Here is a 20,652-nt window from a genome sequence, read left to right as displayed (position 1 = left end):
GATGCCATGTCACCCGGAAATACTTGAAAAGAAACAAAAATGTGGACCAACTGAGGAATATGTGACTACATTAGCTTTCATGTAGCAAATATTAGTGTTGGTACTACAATTCACGCCCACAAGAAGCCTCCTGCTCACAAAGCCCTCTGGTGTCTCAAATTAAGATCTAAAATTGCTTCCCGAAGCTCGCTATCGATATATGAATACATGTGCAATCATTGGGCACCATCATATTTGCAGGTAGTGAACAGGAAAAAGAGGTGAGATATGCAAAAAATCGACATGAAAGTTTTGGCAAATATGCTCTCAGTGCAGCATGAGACACTTTTCGGCTCAATTTCATGGCTACTCTTTTTAATTCCAACATCCCTGAGGTCACGCCCAGTAGCAAAACGATATGATGCAGCGCACATCGGCTTCATTCTGGGTGGAGAGTTGTAGGCACCTATTGGTGATATCGATCATTTGCCCTGCCGAATATCAGTTTCAGCCTTTTCAAAGCATCAATCCACTTTTGTGCAGTAGGGTCATTGACATGGTATGGGGTCAACTCGCTCAATTGCCTAAAGCAGGCTATTGAAATTCAACGTTGAATCCATGGGCACAATTTCGGTGCATTACAAGGCGACCCAAAAGCACGCAGCTGTGCGCAGTGCCTCTTAGTGAGATATTCGGGCTCAATAGAAATATAAGGTCTGGCATATCGGCGTGAGTGACACTGAACAAGCATGTATCAAAGATGTACCACAGAGATCCAGACAGAACCAAAAGCCCGAATTGCCACTCCACGGCTCCAACCGCGGGGGTCTGTGTCCCATACTGGGCAACAAAGACGGTGAGGAAACTAGGAGGTCGCAAACAAGGATGGGCTTCGGAGTGGGAATTTTCAATAGCTTACGGTGGATGTATAGACTTCCAGCAAGCACAACAGCAGTGACAGCAGCCCATTTTTCGTAGTACTCTGTGCATGATCCTCTGCAGTATTCAATTGCATGTTATATTGTAACGCAATGTTGCCAGCCTCGCTCGACGCGCCAGAGGGATTTGAAATAAAGACCACCTTGATTAGAGCCAAGGAGTTATTTCAAACTGCTATATGGCCTGTGTTACAAATGGAGGATGCCACTGCCAGAAGGGATATTGATCTTGATGCAACCAGGGTGCTTCGCGAAGATGATTAGCTTCTGTTCCACGAGGTATTCCCGCGTGGTTGGTTGGAAATGAAGCCGAGAATCCAACGTATCTACAACGCTGGTGTCACCACTGGGTGAGCATAAAGACTGAACTATCTTCGCAGTCCCATAGGGAATTCTCCTTTTGAGAGCAAAATCCTGCACCTGTCGGTGTTTTCGCGTGATCAGTCAGAATTTCTCTTTGATCTCGAGTTGCTTGTCAGTCCAAGATGCAGGATTGTCAAAGCGGGCCCCAAATTTGTCATGATTCACCTCGAGGAAAAGACATCGGCAGGTCCAGCCACTTGAAAATGACTTCCTAGTACCCCCGAGATATTTTTCGTCATATCTCCGTACCCCTGGTCCCCTCCTTTTAGGGCGTGACTAGTTCCATGCTTGATGCAAGGGTTTCCACATGAATGTCCACTAACATATGCTAGATGAGGGAACTATTGGGGTCAGTCGTGACTGGGACGAAAAAAGTGCATAGAACAAGCATGACCAATCCGCGAAGGATATTGAGAAAGAATCTTGAGAAAGAAGATGATCAAATATATACAAACCTAAGATGAGCTATTGATCATCGCGCACCAGATTTAAGCGATCAGTTGAAAGGCAAGGAAGCGAATGACTTTCGTTTAGGGAGATAGGAAGTCCTGGGAAAATTGCTGTGTCCCAGTCATCGTACCTGCCTACAAGGTGCCATCACATGATACTTTTGCCCTATCTCACTTCAATCTCACGGGGACAAAGAGCACCTGGGTCTCTTTGGCTTGAGAGTTGATGATGGACTAATTAGGTATATGTTCCTCACAGTGGTCATGATTAAGATAAGAGGGAAACAGAGGTGACAGTGAGAATAGATATCTGATACAGACCCAGGCGATGGTAAATGTACAACCGTTGACACTGCATATTATGAGCGGAAATCAGTTGATAAACAGTAGAAAATTCACTTTGGGAGGCTAAGGATTCAGCCTGACTCATTTGATTATATTTTTGTCTAATATAGGTACTGGCATCCTTCGGTTCAACAAAGAAAAAGTGTGGCTGCTTCTCAGGGTATCACATAACGGCAATAGTATACTCGCTGATGAGACTGATCACACCAAGTCACCACTAATTGAAGCTCAAAGCTCGACAAGCAATGGCCATGTAGATCAACTGCACGGCACCCAATCAGGCGAACTAGTGTCCACCAATTCTCGCTCTCGCTTGGCATTTCTGCCAACTCGATGTTTCCTCAATTGATCAAGATCGCCATGATCGTCGCCGTACAATGCCGATGAGTGGGGAAAATACAAGGCAGATAAAGCGCTAAACAATACCTCGAGCACATATAAATGTAAGTTCCCCCAGCCTTACCCATGGGATCCCTTCCGGGCCTCGGGAGCAGACTGCACAATGTCACATCGACAAATTGTCCTGTGCTTTGACGGCACAGGAAACACCTTTCGCACGGATGGCACAGACACCAATGTCTTGAGAATTTGTCGCATGTTAGAAAAGTCCGACGAGCAATGTAAGTGTTAGCTCTGCTATTGACACTGAAACAACTCTTCTAACCGCAAGACAGTATGTTACTACCAACGTATGAGCAAATGCACCCCAGATGACCACCAGGATACTAACTCCAAGAAGCGGGAATCGGTACCGAGATAACCCCAGGATCCCTGGCCAGCACGACAATCCAAAAGAAGGGCAAATTGGACAATAACAAGGCGCTCAACCTCGCACTAGGTCGCTCTTTCGATCGGCACGTTCTTGGCGGGTACCGCTTTCTCATGCGGCACTATCAGTCCGGGGCTAAGGTGTATATTTTCGGCTTCTCACGTGGCGCATATACGGCGCGGTTCCTGAATGAGATGATCGACTATGTCGGGCTTCTCGGCCCGGATAATGAAGAAGTGGTTCCGTTTATCTGGGATGCGTTTGTATCGTGGAAGCTTTGCCGGACGGATAATGACAGAGAAGCAAAGCGAAGAGCCTTTCAAGTCATGAAAGATAGCAGAGAGATACTATCACGGCCTATGGATCGTGTGCAATTCTTGGGCATGTTCGATGCAGTTAATAGTATCGCGGACTTTGAGGTCAATGTTGACGGGAGCACCTCCGCCAAGGTAGTTCGACATGCAGTTAGCATTGATGAACGGCGTATCAAGTTTCGGCCAGTTTTGCTACAATCGCATAAAGATGAATCACTTCGTGAAATGCCTTCTGACGAAAAGCAGTCCGCGAAGGGGACCTCGACCAGTGGCCCTGAAGACACATCTGGACCTCCCGTTCTACCCGAAATCCCAAACGTCAGCACACCAAGCATGAAACAGGAAATAGAATCGGAGGACGATGAAATGCAGGACATTGAAGAGCTTTGGTTCCCTGGTGGACACGCAGACATAGGCGGAGGGTGGAATCTCGGATCTAGCGAGGCATGGCCATTAACACACACACCTCTTGTGTGGATGGTACAAGAGGCGCGGCGCGCGGGACTGAGACTGGATCCGAGAAAGCTGAAGCAGTACGAGTGCATTGAGGAGTTTGACCCCGATCTTCACTTGCAATTGAACACGAAGAGGGAGGTCTGGAGCCTGGAATTGCCGCAAGCCCACAAAGATTACTTAGAGGCGCTTCATCTAGCCGGCACAAAAGGACATATTCATGATCTCCTTTCGTATGGTAACGGTCTACCGCTGACCTCCGTCCTTTCTTGGCGCCTGATGGAGTATCTTCCCCTGCGACGGATGGAATCTCAACCTGATGGAGCATGGAAGGCTGTGCGGTGGCCGCCGCCGCGTGGCCGGACCCGTGATATCCCTGCGAATGCTCGAGTTCATGTGTCTGCTATTCAGCGTATGAAGTCAGACCCATCTTACCGTCCTGGTAATTTGATATTTGGTTCTTGGGGGCGGAAGGGGGATACTACTAGTGCTGTCGGAATTGGGAATTGGGCTGTCCACTCCCATGAAGGTGATCTGGTGAGGGAGAGGTATGTTCGTAGTTAGTGCGAATGGTGCTCTTGGGATTAAAATGGGTTCCTCGAGTAAAAAAAAAAACTTCTGTAGTTGTCACAATATATCATACTAATATGTGGATTGGTTCTCAATCTTGTACATCCGGGACCAGAAGAGGCACCGTATCTAGCATCTTGAGCGATAAAAACAAGTATTCAAAGATGATGCTCAAATATAGTCAAGTCATAAAAGCAAAGACAAGAAGAAGATGAAAGACATGAGTTCGGTTTGGGAAAATATTTATGTTCAAGATTTCCTAATCAGGCAAGTCTATAATTCTACACCAGGGCTTCATGTCCCTTTGAAACCCTTTACTGACGCTATGCTATGTTAGGTAGTGCTGCACTATTTGATTTACTTTTTTGCCTCATACTTTTAAATTACTGATTTATTTTGGACTGAATGGATATTAAAGCATGCTGTAGACGTCCATCATTCTTGACTTCTTTCGCTACTATTGTGATCTGAAGAAATCTACAATGCCCACTACCGTTTTATTCACAGCGTATGCTCGCAAGGAAAAATTAGATATGCCTCAAAACAGTTTCTATACTGCTCAACATATCTCTAATTACTATGTATGAGCTCCACGGACAGCTTTTGAAACAAACCACTTCAATCAAATTGATCATATAGTGTCAAGTCATCAAGACCCCCACTGCAATTTATCTAGGTGGCCAGATATCCGTGACTCCCAATATCAAGTACATACAAGGATTCATCACCGAGGAGATCAAACAATACTTCATATATCCCAGTGACTCTAGGATCTGGGAAGACCGAGGAGATGGGGGGGGGACTACAGGTGATACTAGAGACAGCTGATATGAATATGAGAATAAAAGCATCAATCAAACTAAGACAATTTACCAAAATAGGTATTTGTACCGTACTTAACTGCGAGGTGACATATATCTTCACACGGGCATGTTGAGAACACCATCGTAAGAGCAGCTCAGCTGAACGTTGCTCTCCGGATTTTCCAGACAAGACCACTCCGTACCTGACTCCAGCAAAACCTGACCGTTCTCAGCAATTGGGCCTGAGACCCTCTCTAGTCCCAGTGTAAACCGATTGAAGTCGACAGCGCCATCGGGGAAGTGGATGAAGTATTGGCTGTTGTTGCATCGGGCCCTTCCGTTGGGCGAAGATCCATATGACCTAACATTACCCCGTAACAGTCAATATCTGCCATAGGTAAGGGATCTTATTTGACTACACTCACCACAGCAGGTTGCACTCAGTAGGGGTATCCTCGGGGTAGTTTGAATCAGTCACGACGAAATGCATCGAGCCGGAGGAGCCAGCGCTAGCTCTAGCCCAGAAGTCACTGATCTGGATAGAATTGCCTCGCTCGACAATGGGGACGGCGAGGGCTGCACTAGCAGCCAGAAGGAGGGAGACTGTGAACTTCATCTTGACTTGATGGAGAGATATTTGATATAGTGATATAGTGTAAGATGTGGATATGGAATGAAAGATTCACAGTGGAAGAACACATTATTTATACCTCTCTGCATGGGCTGAAGTATACAAGTCTGACTGAAACATTGTAGCGTAAACTGAAACCCAACCTCGTTCATCCAAGTCCATCAAAGTCCCTAGTTGGTCAAGTTGTAGACCGCTACTACATATATTCGCGGCTGAGGCAAGAAAAATGCAATGTGATGTAGCCACAACACGAGCAGCTCAGTTAGCTGTAGCTTATAGGTGTGATGTATGCGATCGATGTATAAGATTGCTCTATAAAAAGAATAAGGCCGGACACTTTGGGGGACATGATTATGTCAGGTGACATGGCTTTGGGCTGTTTTTCAGCCACAGCGGGGGAAAAGCACCCACTTTTAACGTCTGAATTGCTCCTAGGAAGATCGAAATGGCACGAATCTCAGATCTTATTCGAGACTCGAAGTTGGAGACATATTTCCTCCCGGACTGTCAAGTAGAAACAGTCCACACATTCCAGGAGTCAGACCCAACTTCTGGACAGCGCCTTGTGACTAGATCAGAGCATTGGCAGCGGCAAAAACGGATCGGACGTGGTGGATTCGGTTGCGTCTGGCTGGAGAAACGTACCAAAGGCGGGCGACCAGGGGCCATAGCTCAAGATGGTGCAGTCCGAGCAGTTAAGCAGATTGACACGGATCCGAGCCCCAGATCGATCGACTTCAATCGCGAGTTGGAGGCAATTGCTAAGTTCTCACACCCTCGCGTTAGTCTCCAAATGAAGTTCTATTACGAGAGGATGTGCTGATTCAAGTAGTATGAACGATGCTTTGTCAAGTCATTCGGATGGTACGAAGGACCTAGCCAGCTCTTCATAGCAATGGAATACCTCGAACTTGGCGACCTTTTTGCATATCTACAGAGTAGACCACCCGTACCGGAGGCTGAGGCGAAAGAAATCGCGTATCAGATTCTCGAGGGTCTGACCATGATGCATGGAAATGGGTTTGCCCACCGAGATTTAAAACCAAATGTAGGTCTACTTTTCAAATTCAAATTGCAGAGAGAGAACTCACTAAACAAAATGAGTAGAATATAATGATCAAATCACATCCTCCAGACAAGTGGTGGATCAAGCTTGCGGACTTCGGTATTACCAAGCGCATCGACGAAAACCACGGGAAATCCACGACGATAACGGGTACTCCAAGGTATTTTGCCCCTGAGACTTGGGGGTTCGTTGAGCGAGGCAGTGCTTATGCCACAGACATGTGGGCTCTTGGAGAGATTGTATTTGAAATGCTCACCAAGAAGTCTGCGTTTCCGAATTCGGGATCGCTTGCAAATTACAAAACCCAGCAAGACTTCCCAATCACCATGCTTACTGACGCTGGTATCAGTCAACCAGGTGTTGACTTTGTGCTTTCAATGATGTCTCTTTATCCTAATGATCGAATGACGGCTGTCTCTGCTATGTCAAGCGCGTGGATAGAATCCCTCGTACTTCACCCGCCCGAGTCCATGAAAGCTACCAAAGGCGAGCCACAAACTCCCTATCAAGTCACAATAATGACCGAAGAGTTTGCGTCATGGACCACAAAGATTTCTTCAGAGACACCGGAGGATGCCTTTCATGGCATGTCTGGTTCAACTACCGTGGTGAATATGCTAAACCCTGCCCATGGGACTGCCATTATAACACAAAAAGAGAAGGTATATTCTTCTCTAGGTACTGCAGTACCGGTTGTTATACAAGATCAAGATCAAGTCGCGGCCCCTGAGCTCCGCCCCACAGAAGCTGAAAGCCAGCATCAGACCGGTGTTGCGCTCCACGGCCAGAAACGGTTCAAAGAGGCAGAAATCATACTCCAAGAAGCTCTTCAGAGACGAAAGGAGGTACTAGGATATTACCACGAAGAAACACTCAGAACTGCACACTGGCTTGGCCGATCATGCTATAATCAGGGTCAGTATAGAGAAGCTGGAACCATGTTGCGACATGCTCTTCAGGGACGAGAGAAGATGCTAGGCCGCGACCATGGAGAAACACTCAGTTCTACATACTGGCTTGGTCTCTCGCTCTACGGCCAGAAGCGGTTCAGAGAGGCGGAAACCATATTCCAACAAGTTTTTCAAAGGCGAGAGAAGGTGTTAGGACATCATCACAGAGAAACACTTAGAGCTGCTCACTGGCTTGGCCTTTCACTCTATGATCAAGGTCAGTATAAAGAGGCAGAAACCATATTCCGATACACTCTCCAGGGGCGAGAGAAGGTGTTAGGCTGTGACCAAGAGGAAGCCCTCAATTCTACACACTATCTTGGTCTCTCGCTCTACCATCAGCAAGGGTACAGCGAGGCAGAGAATTTGTTCCGACGAGCTCTTTATGGGCGAGAGAAGGCGCTAGGCTGTGATCATAAAGAAACACTCAATTCTACCCACTATCTTGGTCTCTCGCTCTATCGCCTGAAACGGTACAGCGAGGCAGAGGCTAGGCTCCTCCGAGCTCTTCATGGGCGAGAGAAGGTGCTGGGTTGTGAGGAGGAAAAAACCCTCAATTCTACACACTATCTTGGTCTCTCGCTCTATTTTCTGAAACGGTACAGCGAGGCAGAGAATATGTTCCGCCGAGCTCTTCATGGGCGAGAGAAGGTGCTAGGCCGTGACCAGGAAGAGACGCTCAATTCTACACACTATCTTGGTCTCTCGCTCTATCGTCAGAATTCGTACGACGAGGCAGAGAAAATGTTCGAACGAGCTCTTCAGGGGCGAAAGAAGACACTGGGCCATGATCACAAAGACACATTAGCCGCCAAAAAGTACATGGATGCGGCCCATAAGCGAGTCCCTAGCTAATGTTTTGTCTCTCTCAAATGTCGATATCGGTCGTCTAGCTAGTAACCAACCAATCTTGGTTCATCGACAGTTCCGCCTCTCAATACCATACATTTAGATATATCCCACCTCATAGAACTATAAATTCAACACTTTTGTGTGTACGTGTTATGTCAAGAAACAATACATGTTCGACTGACACCTGGGCAAGAGTGTACACATACGTAAGTCGCACTAGTTTTGGGCTGCTACTAAAAATTTAGTATCGTCTCGACAGGCCTAAGGGATGGCGAACATCTTTCATTTCTTTCATTTGAAGTGTGGCTTCTGTCACTAGATTTAAGAGGATGTGCTGGAATTCTATATATCCTACAGCACGGGTATAGTATGTACAAAGTGTGATAATCTTTCGGGAGGGATGGATAAGAGTCTTCTTCCTGCACCGAGGCTGTGACAGCTGAAGTATGAGTCACTGACATGATCCTCACAGGCGACTTGATACCAAGTATTGAACCTAGATCTTGTTCCGAACAGATCAACGTGATCCCTTTGAGACAGAATATGTCTGGAAGCACTGGGACATCTCTAGACATCCAATGAGGCTGGTGACGTGCCCACGGGCGATGACCCTTCAAGGAAGATGGAGCAGATCAAAGCAATATGGTCTGTAAAAGGTAGCTGGCGAAGTCATATGGAGATATCTCAGCCGCCCAGAGACTCCTCGGGAACCTCTCGGAAAGTCTCTGGGAAAAAACCAGGTGGCGGCCAGATATCTCCTATAGAAGGCGGATGAACCAATGGCTGTGATCCGCCCAAGCGATCCGGATCATGACAGAAAGCCTGGAATGTGTTATCGTCCAAAAAGCCGAAATCTTTCAGACCGGCCTCACGGTTCGTGGACCATTCAGTGGTATCGAGGTATGCGAGGTCTTTGAAGATGGCGTCGATGTCACCGGCAGAAGCGACGCCTCCGGGCATCATTGAGTTTGAAGTTGTCGAGTCGGGAGTTCGGGCTTGTGGTTGTGGATTTTGTGCGCTGGCTGTGCCATACACGGAATCGGATCTACTGCGCGGAGTGATCCTATCTGATAGAGCTGACTGTACTTCCTTTGGGTGGTGTGGTGACACACTCATCATGCCTAGATCTGCATTTTCCATTACTGTGTCTTTGGGCGTCAAAGATTGCCCGTCAGCTGGCATACTGATGCCAAGGATTGAAGAGGTGTAATTTTGTTCGCCGTTTGGTGGTAGGCTGCGAGCTCCGCCTGGCGGTTGCATGGACCTTGCCATGGGTGCACCCGAATATGGATGACCGACTGCCCGGGGAAAAGTGGATGCCCCCCCGATTTCTTTGGAGTGCTGCCATCTCTCCATAGTAGAAATCAAAGATCCATAGGCCGGCCATGTGGAAGTGAAAGCTGCCGTTTTGTGTCGGAACTCGTCTGCCCATCTGGCAAAGGGGAAGGTGTCCGATGAGTCGATGGTACTGCGAAGTCTGAACGCTTGATCCGCAATTGTGCGAAGGCTTAGCTCGAACAATGGTGGAAGACCGCACATGGAGAAGTTTTCCAAGTGCTGAGTGACCATAGAAAGACCTCGGTAGAGGAGCTTCTTGGCCCCCTCTGTAGCCGGACGCTGCGAGCGGTGCAAACCCTGCTCACCCGATATCAATTGAAGATAGAGCCAAAGCAGAGTGGCTACATAGGTCAGGCCTAGGTAAGTTTGATGGGGAAGTAAAGCTGAATGCCGCTCTGGATAAATGCTTTCCGGTCCAATCAGGCGACATCCCCGAGGTAGGCAATCATCCCATTGCTTCAGCTCCACAACCAACTGTTGTGCAAAGGTGGCCATATTGTATCCCGAAGATATGTGGCGGGAAATTTTATTGAGCACGCTCGCCAACTCAACTAAGCGGTTGAAGCAGCTCAGGGCCAAGAGTGGTCCTCGGCGCGGCGGATTCTTGCTGCCCTGCGGAGCACCCGTGGGTGGTAAAACATCCACCCAGGAGTTCCACTCCTCCAGTCCATCTTCTTCCAAAAGTCCCACCGCAGTGAGATCGCTTGGAGGCATGGCTGGACTCCGTGAAAGACGGAAAGAGAGCAGAGAGTCAACCACAAAACATCCCAAAAACACTGTCTTACCTTGTTTGAGTTCATCAGACCGTCGGCTTCCAGAGACAGTCCCAAGACCCATTGCAATCGCCCTACGCACTGCTTGACCGCTCAACAGCCAAGCCGCGGTCCAGTCCTCGAGGCCCATGTTCACCAAGGCTAGTAACAGTAACGCCTGGATATGACCGATTTCATAACGCTCTTTCTCCGTGGGAATAAGATTCCGCGACACGGCATAGTACTGCTTAGCCAAGGCGACTGTTCCAGCGGAACCGGCCCGTACATTTATTTGCGATTGAGTTATGGTATAACTCAGGATTGCCCACAGGGCGGCGTGATCGCCGGACCCAGGTGAATTCGTGGCAACGGAGAAAGGGGCGTTGGCATAAAGGTAAGAAGCGCGGAGGATGTTATGCTTGGCGACCACGGGGAACCATGAATGCGTGACCGCAAAGTAGATATCGAGCAGCTGCGACGTCTGAGGCGGTAACTGTAACGTATGTGGACTAGATCCAGCAATCCCCCGATAATCTGACTCTTTTGACAATCGAGCGCGCTTTAGGCCCGGAGATGCGGCGAAGGGCTCAACTACACGCGGAGCACCGGGACCAAGCGGGGTGGAAGTGCGAGCTACTCGGAACCCCCATTGACCGTCGCGACCATCATCTTGCGGATTATGCGATCGCTTCCCAGTAGCGAGGATCGGCACATCAGAACTAGACAACATTTTCTCCAGCGCGCCGAATAGCCGACTCGTTTTCCAAGATTCATGTAAACTCTCCGAGGAACTATCGTCCGACCACACGGTCATCAATTTCTCGCGACGACCGGCAGATTCGGCGGTATTTCCTAGCATAGCCAGCATAGTATCCTCGAACCCCTCAATGTTGCAGATCGACAGCGCCCACAACTTTTCCAAGCCACGGACGTAGCCCTCGGGGAGACCGCGTTTCTTTGCATGGGGATCGTAGGAGCAGGATTGGCCCGATGCCTGACAGGCGGAGCAAGTGGGACGGTTACCGTCGCATTTATCCTATGCTCGCGAAAATGTCAGACTGGATAAATGAGATGTACGAAAGAAGGCGAAACGCGACTCACTTTCTTACTGCGACAGCGATCGCAAGCTCGGGAGACCCTCTTGCGGCGAGGGGCCTTATCCGATCCCTCATCCATGTAGAGGGGCTATGAGCGCAAGCCACATGCCATGCAGAGAAAACAAGGGGACCGGCAGCTCTCTCGAAATTTGGAGTTCACTGAATCGCACCGGTTGAAAGTCAGAGTGGCGCGGGCCGTATAACAGACAGGCCGAGACTCGGAACGGGAACGAAAAAGCGTAGGACTACCCGCAAAGAGAAAAGTGGAGGAGCAATAAGTGTAGATCAGCCTCCGCGGCCAAAGTCACAGATAGGCAGGCCGAGGGAGGATCTCGGAGGTGAAGTTCGGGACATGAACTCGGAACGATCGGAGTGTCCCGACAATCCTATACGTTGTATACAACATATGGTTCGAGATCCGTTGACTTGATAAAGTACATTAGATCTGCATATTGAAATATTTTATAGGAATTGTATAAGAATTAATTAGGAATCTTGATATATCTTCCAAGGTTTGATACGAGTTCAGAGTAAATGACGACTGAAGCACCAAGGCACCAAGGCACCAAATCATATCCGACACCCGACTCCAGCCGACGCTTGACCTAATTAGGACTTGATATATAGTACGGAGTACAGCAGTTGGATTGAGTATCCCAAGCCGATGTAAAATCTATCTGACGCTTAAGTATGTCGCAACTTGAGAATATATATAAGACCCCATATATGGCCATGTTCACTCGTAAGTTTGAAAAAGGGTAGGTCGCTCCACACGCATCGATGTAAAGGTGCAGCGTGGAAGGCCCTGCATAACTTTCCTTTTGCCTTGCATCTCAATCATATCCGTCTCGTCATGAGCTTTTCCAACCACTATAATGGGTGTAAAAGAGTCCGTAGAGGGGGAGTGAGAATGAATCTCCCCCCACATGATGGGTTTCAGTGCCGCATCCACATCATCTTCCGGTGGGTGACAAGCAGCGCTGATCGCAGCACTGCAACTCCCAGCAAGTGGTATAACCGAGCGAAAAGGTCTCATTGCAAGTCCCAAAAGAGCCATGATCATTAAAGACCCAACGATGATGGTGAATATGAGAGCAATTGGTGACCACGCGCACGCATCGACGTCAAGGCTTGGATCGTGATACATGTCTGCATCATACATATAGATTTGGACATAGAAGATGGTCTGAGACAGAAGCCAATGCAACGCAGTGTATGTTAGCATGAGTGGAACACTATATCGGAATGGGAGACTGAGGAAATAGAATGAGCGTTGAGCACCCTTTCTATTACTCGACACGCGAAGTCCCTTGGCCGGCGACATCTGTATTGTATCAACTGTGGAGTCGTGGCGCATTCCCCCAATTGCATAACTCTCATATTCATGTGCCATGAACATTGCAGTCAAGGTAGCATTGTAGAAGTAGTATGAGACGGAAAGAAGAAGTTGCGGGGTATTGGCCAGAAGAACATTGCCGAGTAGGGTAGTATGCAAGCGATATATCAATGTGTAAGGACTAGCAGAGCCTAGTCCAAGGTTCCAAAGAGTAGACCAATTCGTCCCGCCGACGGAATCTAGTCTAGTGTCTTGCAAACCGCTATGGAGTAGAAACCCTGCCACACCAAGACAAGGTAAGGATCTGTCATTCACGCGTTAGTATAGTCCAGTTTAGTTCGAGCAGTGTATGACATACAGACCGAGCGTAAGAGCCCATTGCCTGATACCAGCAGCTTGCCACCATCGTCGTGTACCAGTGTCTAACCTCTGTTGAGCAACCCCCTCATACCTATGTTGAGCTGCTCCATCAAACCGGGAACGTCTGATCCAATCAGATTTTGATGATGTGCAACATCCAGTGGTAAACGGATCTCGCTTTGAGAGGAAGGATGAAATCGCATCACCAACGGTCAAAAGCCGGTCCGTTCGTTCTCGGCGAGCCACAAACACGATACAAGCAACTTTGACTGCAGTACACATAAGCACCACAAGGGAAAATGTCGGGTTGAAAAGTAGTTGACATTTCTCCTCGCCTTTGATACTTACACATCCATCAACAGTGTAAAGTCCAATTGAGGGATAATCAAAGTAACCAATAGTATTGGGCGTGTTCAAGACATCGTATGTGGAGCATTGTGAACCAGACTGCCGATAGACGACTCCTTCTGCCCAAGTAATGTTGCCTCCCCACACAGAAGTTGATCCAAGGTATTGTTGAAGGTCAGGCTTTGTGACAGGTAGGATTCCACCCGTCGGGGCGAGTGTGGTTCCCCAGAGGAATTGAGCTAGAGAAAACATGTTCCAACAAGACGAGGTCTCGCGGCCACAACTAGTGTAGTTTTCTTGAGTATATGTCATTGATCCATTGTCCAAAGGTGCAGTGATGGTCCATGTTGGTTCCTCCAAAACGGATGCCAAGATCTTCCACTCAGGCAATTGCTTCTGAATTGTCGATGAAGTGCACACAGATTTGTTACGGGAGGGACACATCCAAGAAGCTGGGCTCCGTGACTCGATTGATTGATAGTCCGTTGGGGAGTTTGCATTCCCCGCAAATTTGACAGGGTCTTGCAGGTCCCAGGTCAGATTTTTTGACAAGACAAGCAGGGACCTGTGGCCATGGGGGTAGCTCACAGCGAATGTCTTTAGACATTGTTCTTTTGACAGGACATCAAACCTGCCATTTGCAATATCCAAGTTGAAGTCGGCTAGTGATTGATGCACACGGGATTGAAAGCACTCGGAGGAATGAGGAAGACTCAGCGGCCGACTGCCAGTGTAATCTGATGGCACGACAAGGACACTGTATTCATTTGAGCTCTGAGAAGTGAGAAGTACGGCGTTATAGCTGCAAGCAGATGACAGGTTAGAAGTACGATTTTTGTTTCGTGGGAAGCGGTAACGAACAAGACATGAATGGGAATCGTAGAAACCATTAAAATAGCCCAAAGGATTTGTTTTGTGGTTCCTAACCTGAAGATATTTCGGAGACTAGGGACTCCAATATCAAGCCAGGATCCACGCGCATGTGCTTTATCGATATCCGTTCTCGTGGGTGCAGCTAAAAACTGCGCACAGTAATTGCTCGTGGACAGAATGAGTGTACCTAGTCCATTGATCAACAAGTGCAGTCCGATTGACCAATTCCTTGTTTTCGAGCAACTACCCACATACAGTGGAACAGTTAAAAAGCCGCTCTCGCTCGACTTCGAATAGCCAATGCTAAACGCAACTATCGCTAGGATGACGTTTAGCCCCAACACAATGGAAGCTACGGTTGCGCAGACTTGGATTCCGTCATAAGATCTGAGACTGCCCCAGAATGACTTTTGACGCTTGAGGGCCCGGTTTGAGCCATTCTCAGACCCCATAGCGAGATGCTCTGGGGACGAGTCATGGATAATTTTGGCATCCATGGCAGGGGAAATATATGTCAGCATGGGCTCCCGGTTCTGGCTAAGTGCTGATGCCAAGGAACTAAAGACACTAATTGCTTCACAGTGTTTTTTGATCCAGTGAGATGTCAGATCTATACATAGTATGTCCCACTTGAACAAAAGAGGATAGTGCGGGATGCTGATATAAAAGGCTTAGACTGGGTGCATACGATGTATTCAGGGATCTGAACTCGAAATGGGGGATCTTCTCCATGGATATCCCCGTCCTAGACTCGACTCTACGACTCTTTACTTGAAGGCTCTTAGCAATTTTCCTTTGGGGTTATAAATGATGTTGGTGAGTCACACGCCGAACTACATCAATTAGGCCAGCTTCAATAGAGCTCTGTGATGTACCCTCGAAAAGTGGCTGTGCTTCATAAATTTAGAAACTTATCATCGAGAATTCGCTTCGACTGGTTAACACAAGCGATATATATTTATCACTCCCGCACAAATCTTCCATGAATAATTCCAACGCACCGTTCCTAAGGTGATCTTTGGCCAAGCTGATGGCTTGGAGATTCCGCCTGTATAAAGCATTCACCGTCTGTCCGTCTCAGATGCAACAAACCTTTCTCATTCACCTACAACTTGATCTTAAGAATCCATGCAAATCAGCTATAGCCTACATCATCTCGCTGCTGAGACAAATCGGGAGCGGAGAATACTTTAAGCTTGACTGATCTTGCCGTTGTGATATATTCTCCTTGCTGGCTCCATTTTGGTGGTTCACTCCCATCTCGGGACTTGTCAGGCCAAAGAAAGCAAGCATGGTAGTAAGAGAAAATCCAGAAAAGAAATGGGCTCATAGGGAGAACTGTCAATACACCATACACCGAAAAGCTCTCTCATGTAAACAGTAAGGTCATCAATGCGCTAGAATGGCACTTTAGCTCTTCGCTTGAATCTGGGAAAGTTCTCCATGATCGGGTCTGATATCTGAAGGCGTGAAGATCCCCAAGGTTATATATATTTATCAAGCTCCGGGAATGGTAAGGGTTCTATAGTATACGTTGTATATAGATGCTGGGATATATAGAACTGTGTCCGGTGACTCTAATCACATGTGTCGGTGGAAAAGCCTTTTGCCGCTCTGATCGGCAATTCCCAATCTGTATCATCCGGAAGTTTTGAGCATATTCTCTGTCGATATAGATCGAGATTCCAGACGTGTCCTGTACATATGACCGATATCCCAGATTCCTGCATTCGATCTCTGGATGCAATTACATGCCTGTGCATATCTGATCATGGCGCTCGTTTACTCGACCTAGACCCCAATTGATCCCTCTCACCATGTTCGACCCTCAACCCTCCATTCTCACGGTTGACGGCAAACCGGACATTTCCGCATGTAAGGAATCCTCCTCTCCCTCGCTTCGCCTCGAGACCACCCGTCGCAGCTTTGCTCCCAATGCATCCCTCGTCTTGATCGGTATCCGTGGATGCGGCAAGCGCTCGCTAGGCTTCGTCGCCGCGACCGCGCTGAAGCGACGCTTTATTACCGAAGACCACTATTTCCGGGAAGTCACGGGCATCACACGACAAGAATATCTCAAGCGGTATGGCAGTCAAGAGTTCCAGCGCCGGGACATCGAAGTCCTGAAGTCGATGCTAGATAACCATCGCACGGGCTGCGTTATGGAATGTGGACTGGCTAGTTTGACGCGACCGGTGCAGGATCATCTGCGTCGCTATGCCCGGTCTAACCCGGTGGTTCATCTGCTGCGCGACATCGATTGTATTCAACAATTGCTCGGGTTGGAGGACCAGGCGGTGCGATTATTCCGGGAGGGCGACCCGATGCATCGGATGTGTTCAAATTTCGAATTCTATAATCTTGAAGATCGGACGCGTGCATCGGACGATGGGAGCCCGGATCGCCGGTCGGCGGATTATTCTTTCAAGCTACAAGAGGTAAAGGAGGATTTTACACGGTTTGTGCAGTTCATCACCGGACTGGATGTGAATTATTCGAGCTATGACTCGCCATTCGTTCTGCTGGAAACGCCGCCAGAACTGCGCTCCTTTACGCATGCGATCTTTGTGCGATCTTCAGATTTGATCGCTGACAATGTTAACCTGACTGAGCTGGAGTTTGGTGGAGATGCCATCGAGTTGTGTGTCGATCGCTGGGGCCCAGACATGGCGGCCACTGTCAGCAAACAGGTCTCTGTCCTGCGTCGAAATGCGCGGACGCCTGTAATTTTCTCCATTGACACTTCCTCCACCGGCATCGGCTCCCTCGAACCGACCACTTCTTCTTCTTCTTCTTCTTCTTCTTCACCTTACTTTGATATTATCGGGCACGGTCTACGTCTTGGTGTGGAATACCTTGTTTTGGACCTGAATCAAGATCGATCCCGGCTGGCTGGGATCATCAGAGGTCGTGGGAATACCAAGATCATCGGCCAGCGGGTCTTTGAACCGTCTTGTCCCATCACATGGGACAGTGCGGGCTGCTTTGCCATCTACGATGAAGCTGAAAAGCTCGGCTGTCAGCTCGTCCGCCTCCTCCGAGTCGCCACAAAGCGCGAGGACAATGCGGCTGTGATTGAGTTTTGCAATAAAATCAAGTCCCTCCCGGGGGATCATCCCCCACTCATTGCCTATAACATAGGCGCGCTGGGCCGCACCTCGCAAGTGTTCAACTCGATTCTCACTGCAGTAACACATCCGGCGATCACCCAGTCTGCAGAGAATAAGTCCGACCCGCAAATAACCTCTCGCGACGCTGTTCGCGCACTTTTCCAAAGTTATGTGCTCGATCCGCTCAAGTTCTACATCTACGGGGAGAACGTCGCCTACAGTCTATCTCCGGCCATGCATAATGCCGCACACGCACACTGCGGCATGGGCCACACCTATAGTATCCCAGACTCGCCCTCTCTCGCAGTCTTAGACCGACTGGGCCGAGATCCGCATTTCGGGGGGTCCAGCGTCGTGCAGCCATGGCGTGTACAGGTATACCAAAAGCTTGCTTCGAAAAGCCGACACGCAGAAGCCATCGGAGCAATCAATACAATCATGCCGCTCCGTGGGCACGCAGATGGAACGATTTTCCCACTTCAAGAACAGGCCAGCCGACGTAACCAAGCTGGACGGGTGCTGGGCTGGTATGGCGAGAACACCGACTGGGTCGGGATAATGACATGTATCAGGCGACATCTCTCGCCGCGCAATGCGATTAGCGCAAAAACAACAGGTCTAGTCATTGGTGCAGGCGGTATGGCGCGGGCCGCCATCTACGCCATGCTCCGACTTGGGTGTCGGAAGATCTTCATCTACAACCGCACGCAGTCGCGTGCCGAGGAAGTCGCGCGCCATTTCAATTCCTGGGCCTCGTCGCAGGTGGGCTCGGTCGAGGTAGTTTGTGTCCTGCAATCGCTCCAGCAAGACTGGCCCGCAGACGCTGCTCAGCCTAGTCTCGTTGCCTCTTGTGTGCCGGCTGATCCAGACCGAGATGAACCACCGGCGAACTTTGAGATGCCGGAGCAGTGGCTTGGGAGTCCTACGGGGGGGTGTGGTACTCGAGGTGAGCTTTTCCCTTCCTGGAATATGTGTACTTCTTTTGTCACACGTACTGATTGAATATAGTTGGCCTATAAACCCCTCGATACACCCCTCCTACGCCAAATGCGCCGAGTCCGGAGCGAGACTGGACAGCCTTGGGTCTTGTCTGACGGATTGGAGAACGTAACGGAACAGGGCATTGCTCAGTTCGAGTTGATGACAGGTCGCAAAGCACCTCGGCGGCTTATGACCTATGAGGTTCTACGCAATTATGTGGGTGACGGTGGGCGTTTTGATGAGAAAACCATCCAGGCTCGTCTGGATGGTATTGTATCTCCGACTCGAGAAAACAAATAGAGGGTTCTTGGTATGGCTGTGACTCTTTCTAGCTGCTCTCTTTGTACATATTATAAAAAAAGAAAAATCAATCTCAGCTTGTACTCGATCAATGAATGCTCCAGTGTAGTAATCCAAAACGCCACGATACGCGATAACAATCTCCTATCGCACACCGCCCGGCTGGGCTTTCCAACGTTTGTTTGGTTTACTTGTCAGCTTCACTTCACTCGAAGATTTACTTGGAGGTTTCTATACGCTTTTAGGCCATCTATAATCGTTAAATTGGCCTTGAAATACAGCATACCATCAATGCCAGGCTTTCCGCCAGAGCAAATCGACTCGATAACGACATGGAAGAAACGCAAGCGGGATCATGAGGAGCCAAGGACTCTAGCATGTCCGTAAGTTTGACAGTGTTTGTCTCCGTGAGGCGTGAGGCGTCAGATAGACTAACATGATCAATCAGAACAACCTATGTCCCATCTCGTCGAGTCGATCGGCCCGAGTACGACGGTAGCTGCTCACTGCCTCTATCACGACACCCAGACGGCACAGACATCTCTTTCCGACCACGCTGCCTCCCCGCAAGCGCCGACACATCCAAGGCCCTTATATTACACTCCCATCCCAGCACCAGCATCAGATTCAACACCAACACTCTCCAACCCACCTCTCCCCGAACGTCTACGGCCCCCCAAACCAAGACCTATACTCACCTCCGGTCTCACCCAAAACCCTCGTGCCCCTGCACTACCCAACTCAACAATCGGCATCCCCTTCCGCTCTCCGCCCGTGTCACATATGTCACCGGCGCCCAACGACCCGTCAAGTCCTGGACGCCTACGCAGACTGCGATCTCTGCCACGAACGGGCATGCTTCATCTGTCTCCGGCAATGCGATAGCGCATCCTGCGGTGGGACACTCGGTCTTCCAGAAAATCCAGGCATGCATATGCGCGCGAGCCCAACGGACGACGCCAACTACGATACCAGCGAGGCGCCGAGGAGGAAAATTTGCTCTGGCTGTGCTGTAGAGGAAGTCACCGAGACCGGGGCGGAGATTGTGCGTTGTCTTGACTGCGTGCGTGGTGCGGGCTCATGGGCTACAACGACTGTTCCATCTAATTGGGCTTTGGATGGTATGCGGCATGAGGATATGACCGAGTGAAGATTATACATGGGAATTGATGTACCCGCCTCTGTGGGAGATTGGGGGTTGACATGACAAATGAGACATGAAACTATGGTACAACTTCATTACGACCTCAAGGTTGTTTCTGCTACTCCTTGCTGTGGAGTGGCTCTTTTTTTCGGAGTTTGATATTGGGACTGGACTTGGGAGGACTGGCTTGGATTGAGGCGGGTATTCTTTTGATGGCATTTATCTTGGATATGCATGGCGAGTTATTTTTTTTTTCTTTTCTATTCTCTTCAACGTGTGTTGGTTTTTAGCATATAGCATAATGATATCAAAAGCTTCCTTGTATACTTCGACCTCTTTGCAGATTAGTCTTTCCTTCCACATCCCAAGGTAAAGACCAGATCAAACCAAATCAAAGTAAGAACAAGAATAGAGACGTTGGAAAGGAATATAGTCCATAAGTCAAAAAACCTCAATGCTTTAATGTCCAGACAGGACATCGAGCGGGTAAACCCTCAGCGATCTTCCTATCTGAAGCAACAAAAAGGCCTG

General features: G+C 48.8%; 7 protein-coding genes across 7 annotated transcripts; 4 read left to right on the top strand and 3 right to left on the bottom strand.

Annotated features, from left to right (window-relative positions):
- Positions 1–2,576: 2,576 nt before the first annotated feature.
- N7500_008905 (T6SS phospholipase effector Tle1-like catalytic domain-containing protein) lies at positions 2,577–4,174 on the top strand (the record flags this gene model as incomplete). Its single annotated transcript, XM_056680049.1, has 3 exons — positions 2,577–2,694; positions 2,749–2,763; positions 2,814–4,174. 3 exons carry the CDS (start codon positions 2,577–2,579, stop codon positions 4,172–4,174), a joined length of 1,494 nt encoding a protein of 497 aa, XP_056530421.1.
- Positions 4,175–5,100: 926 nt separating this feature from the next.
- On the bottom strand, positions 5,101–5,599 carry N7500_008904 (uncharacterized protein; the record flags this gene model as incomplete). The annotated part of the gene is made up of 2 exons (XM_056680048.1): positions 5,101–5,344; positions 5,409–5,599. 2 exons carry the CDS (start codon positions 5,597–5,599, stop codon positions 5,101–5,103), a joined length of 435 nt encoding a protein of 144 aa, XP_056530420.1.
- Positions 5,600–6,059: 460 nt separating this feature from the next.
- Positions 6,060–8,485, top strand: N7500_008903 (Tetratricopeptide-like helical; the record flags this gene model as incomplete). The annotated part of the gene is made up of 3 exons (XM_056680047.1): positions 6,060–6,395; positions 6,447–6,662; positions 6,722–8,485. 3 exons carry the CDS (start codon positions 6,060–6,062, stop codon positions 8,483–8,485), a joined length of 2,316 nt encoding a protein of 771 aa, XP_056530419.1.
- Positions 8,486–9,166: 681 nt separating this feature from the next.
- On the bottom strand, positions 9,167–11,748 carry N7500_008902 (putative C6 transcription factor; the record flags this gene model as incomplete). Its single annotated transcript, XM_056680046.1, has 2 exons — positions 9,167–11,608; positions 11,674–11,748. 2 exons carry the CDS (start codon positions 11,746–11,748, stop codon positions 9,167–9,169), a joined length of 2,517 nt encoding a protein of 838 aa, XP_056530418.1.
- Positions 11,749–12,405: 657 nt separating this feature from the next.
- On the bottom strand, positions 12,406–15,083 carry N7500_008901 (uncharacterized protein; the record flags this gene model as incomplete). The annotated part of the gene is made up of 3 exons (XM_056680045.1): positions 12,406–13,309; positions 13,364–14,515; positions 14,842–15,083. 3 exons carry the CDS (start codon positions 15,081–15,083, stop codon positions 12,406–12,408), a joined length of 2,298 nt encoding a protein of 765 aa, XP_056530417.1.
- A 1,320-nt stretch (positions 15,084–16,403) lies between these two features.
- On the top strand, positions 16,404–18,977 carry N7500_008900 (repressor protein; the record flags this gene model as incomplete). The annotated part of the gene is made up of 2 exons (XM_056680044.1): positions 16,404–18,680; positions 18,705–18,977. The coding sequence occupies 2 exons, from the start codon at positions 16,404–16,406 to the stop codon at positions 18,975–18,977; spliced, it is 2,550 nt and encodes an 849-aa protein (XP_056530416.1).
- Positions 18,978–19,268: 291 nt separating this feature from the next.
- On the top strand, positions 19,269–20,127 carry N7500_008899 (uncharacterized protein; the record flags this gene model as incomplete). The annotated part of the gene is made up of 3 exons (XM_056680043.1): positions 19,269–19,360; positions 19,426–19,464; positions 19,515–20,127. The coding sequence occupies 3 exons, from the start codon at positions 19,269–19,271 to the stop codon at positions 20,125–20,127; spliced, it is 744 nt and encodes a 247-aa protein (XP_056530415.1).
- Positions 20,128–20,652: the final 525 nt, after the last annotated feature.

This window comes from Penicillium coprophilum (assembly GCF_028826855.1).
Source record: "Penicillium coprophilum strain IBT 35676 chromosome Unknown utg000005l_segment0_segment0, whole genome shotgun sequence".
Classification (NCBI taxonomy): domain Eukaryota; kingdom Fungi; phylum Ascomycota; class Eurotiomycetes; order Eurotiales; family Aspergillaceae; genus Penicillium; species Penicillium coprophilum.
This window is presented reverse-complemented; position numbering and strand designations above follow the sequence as displayed.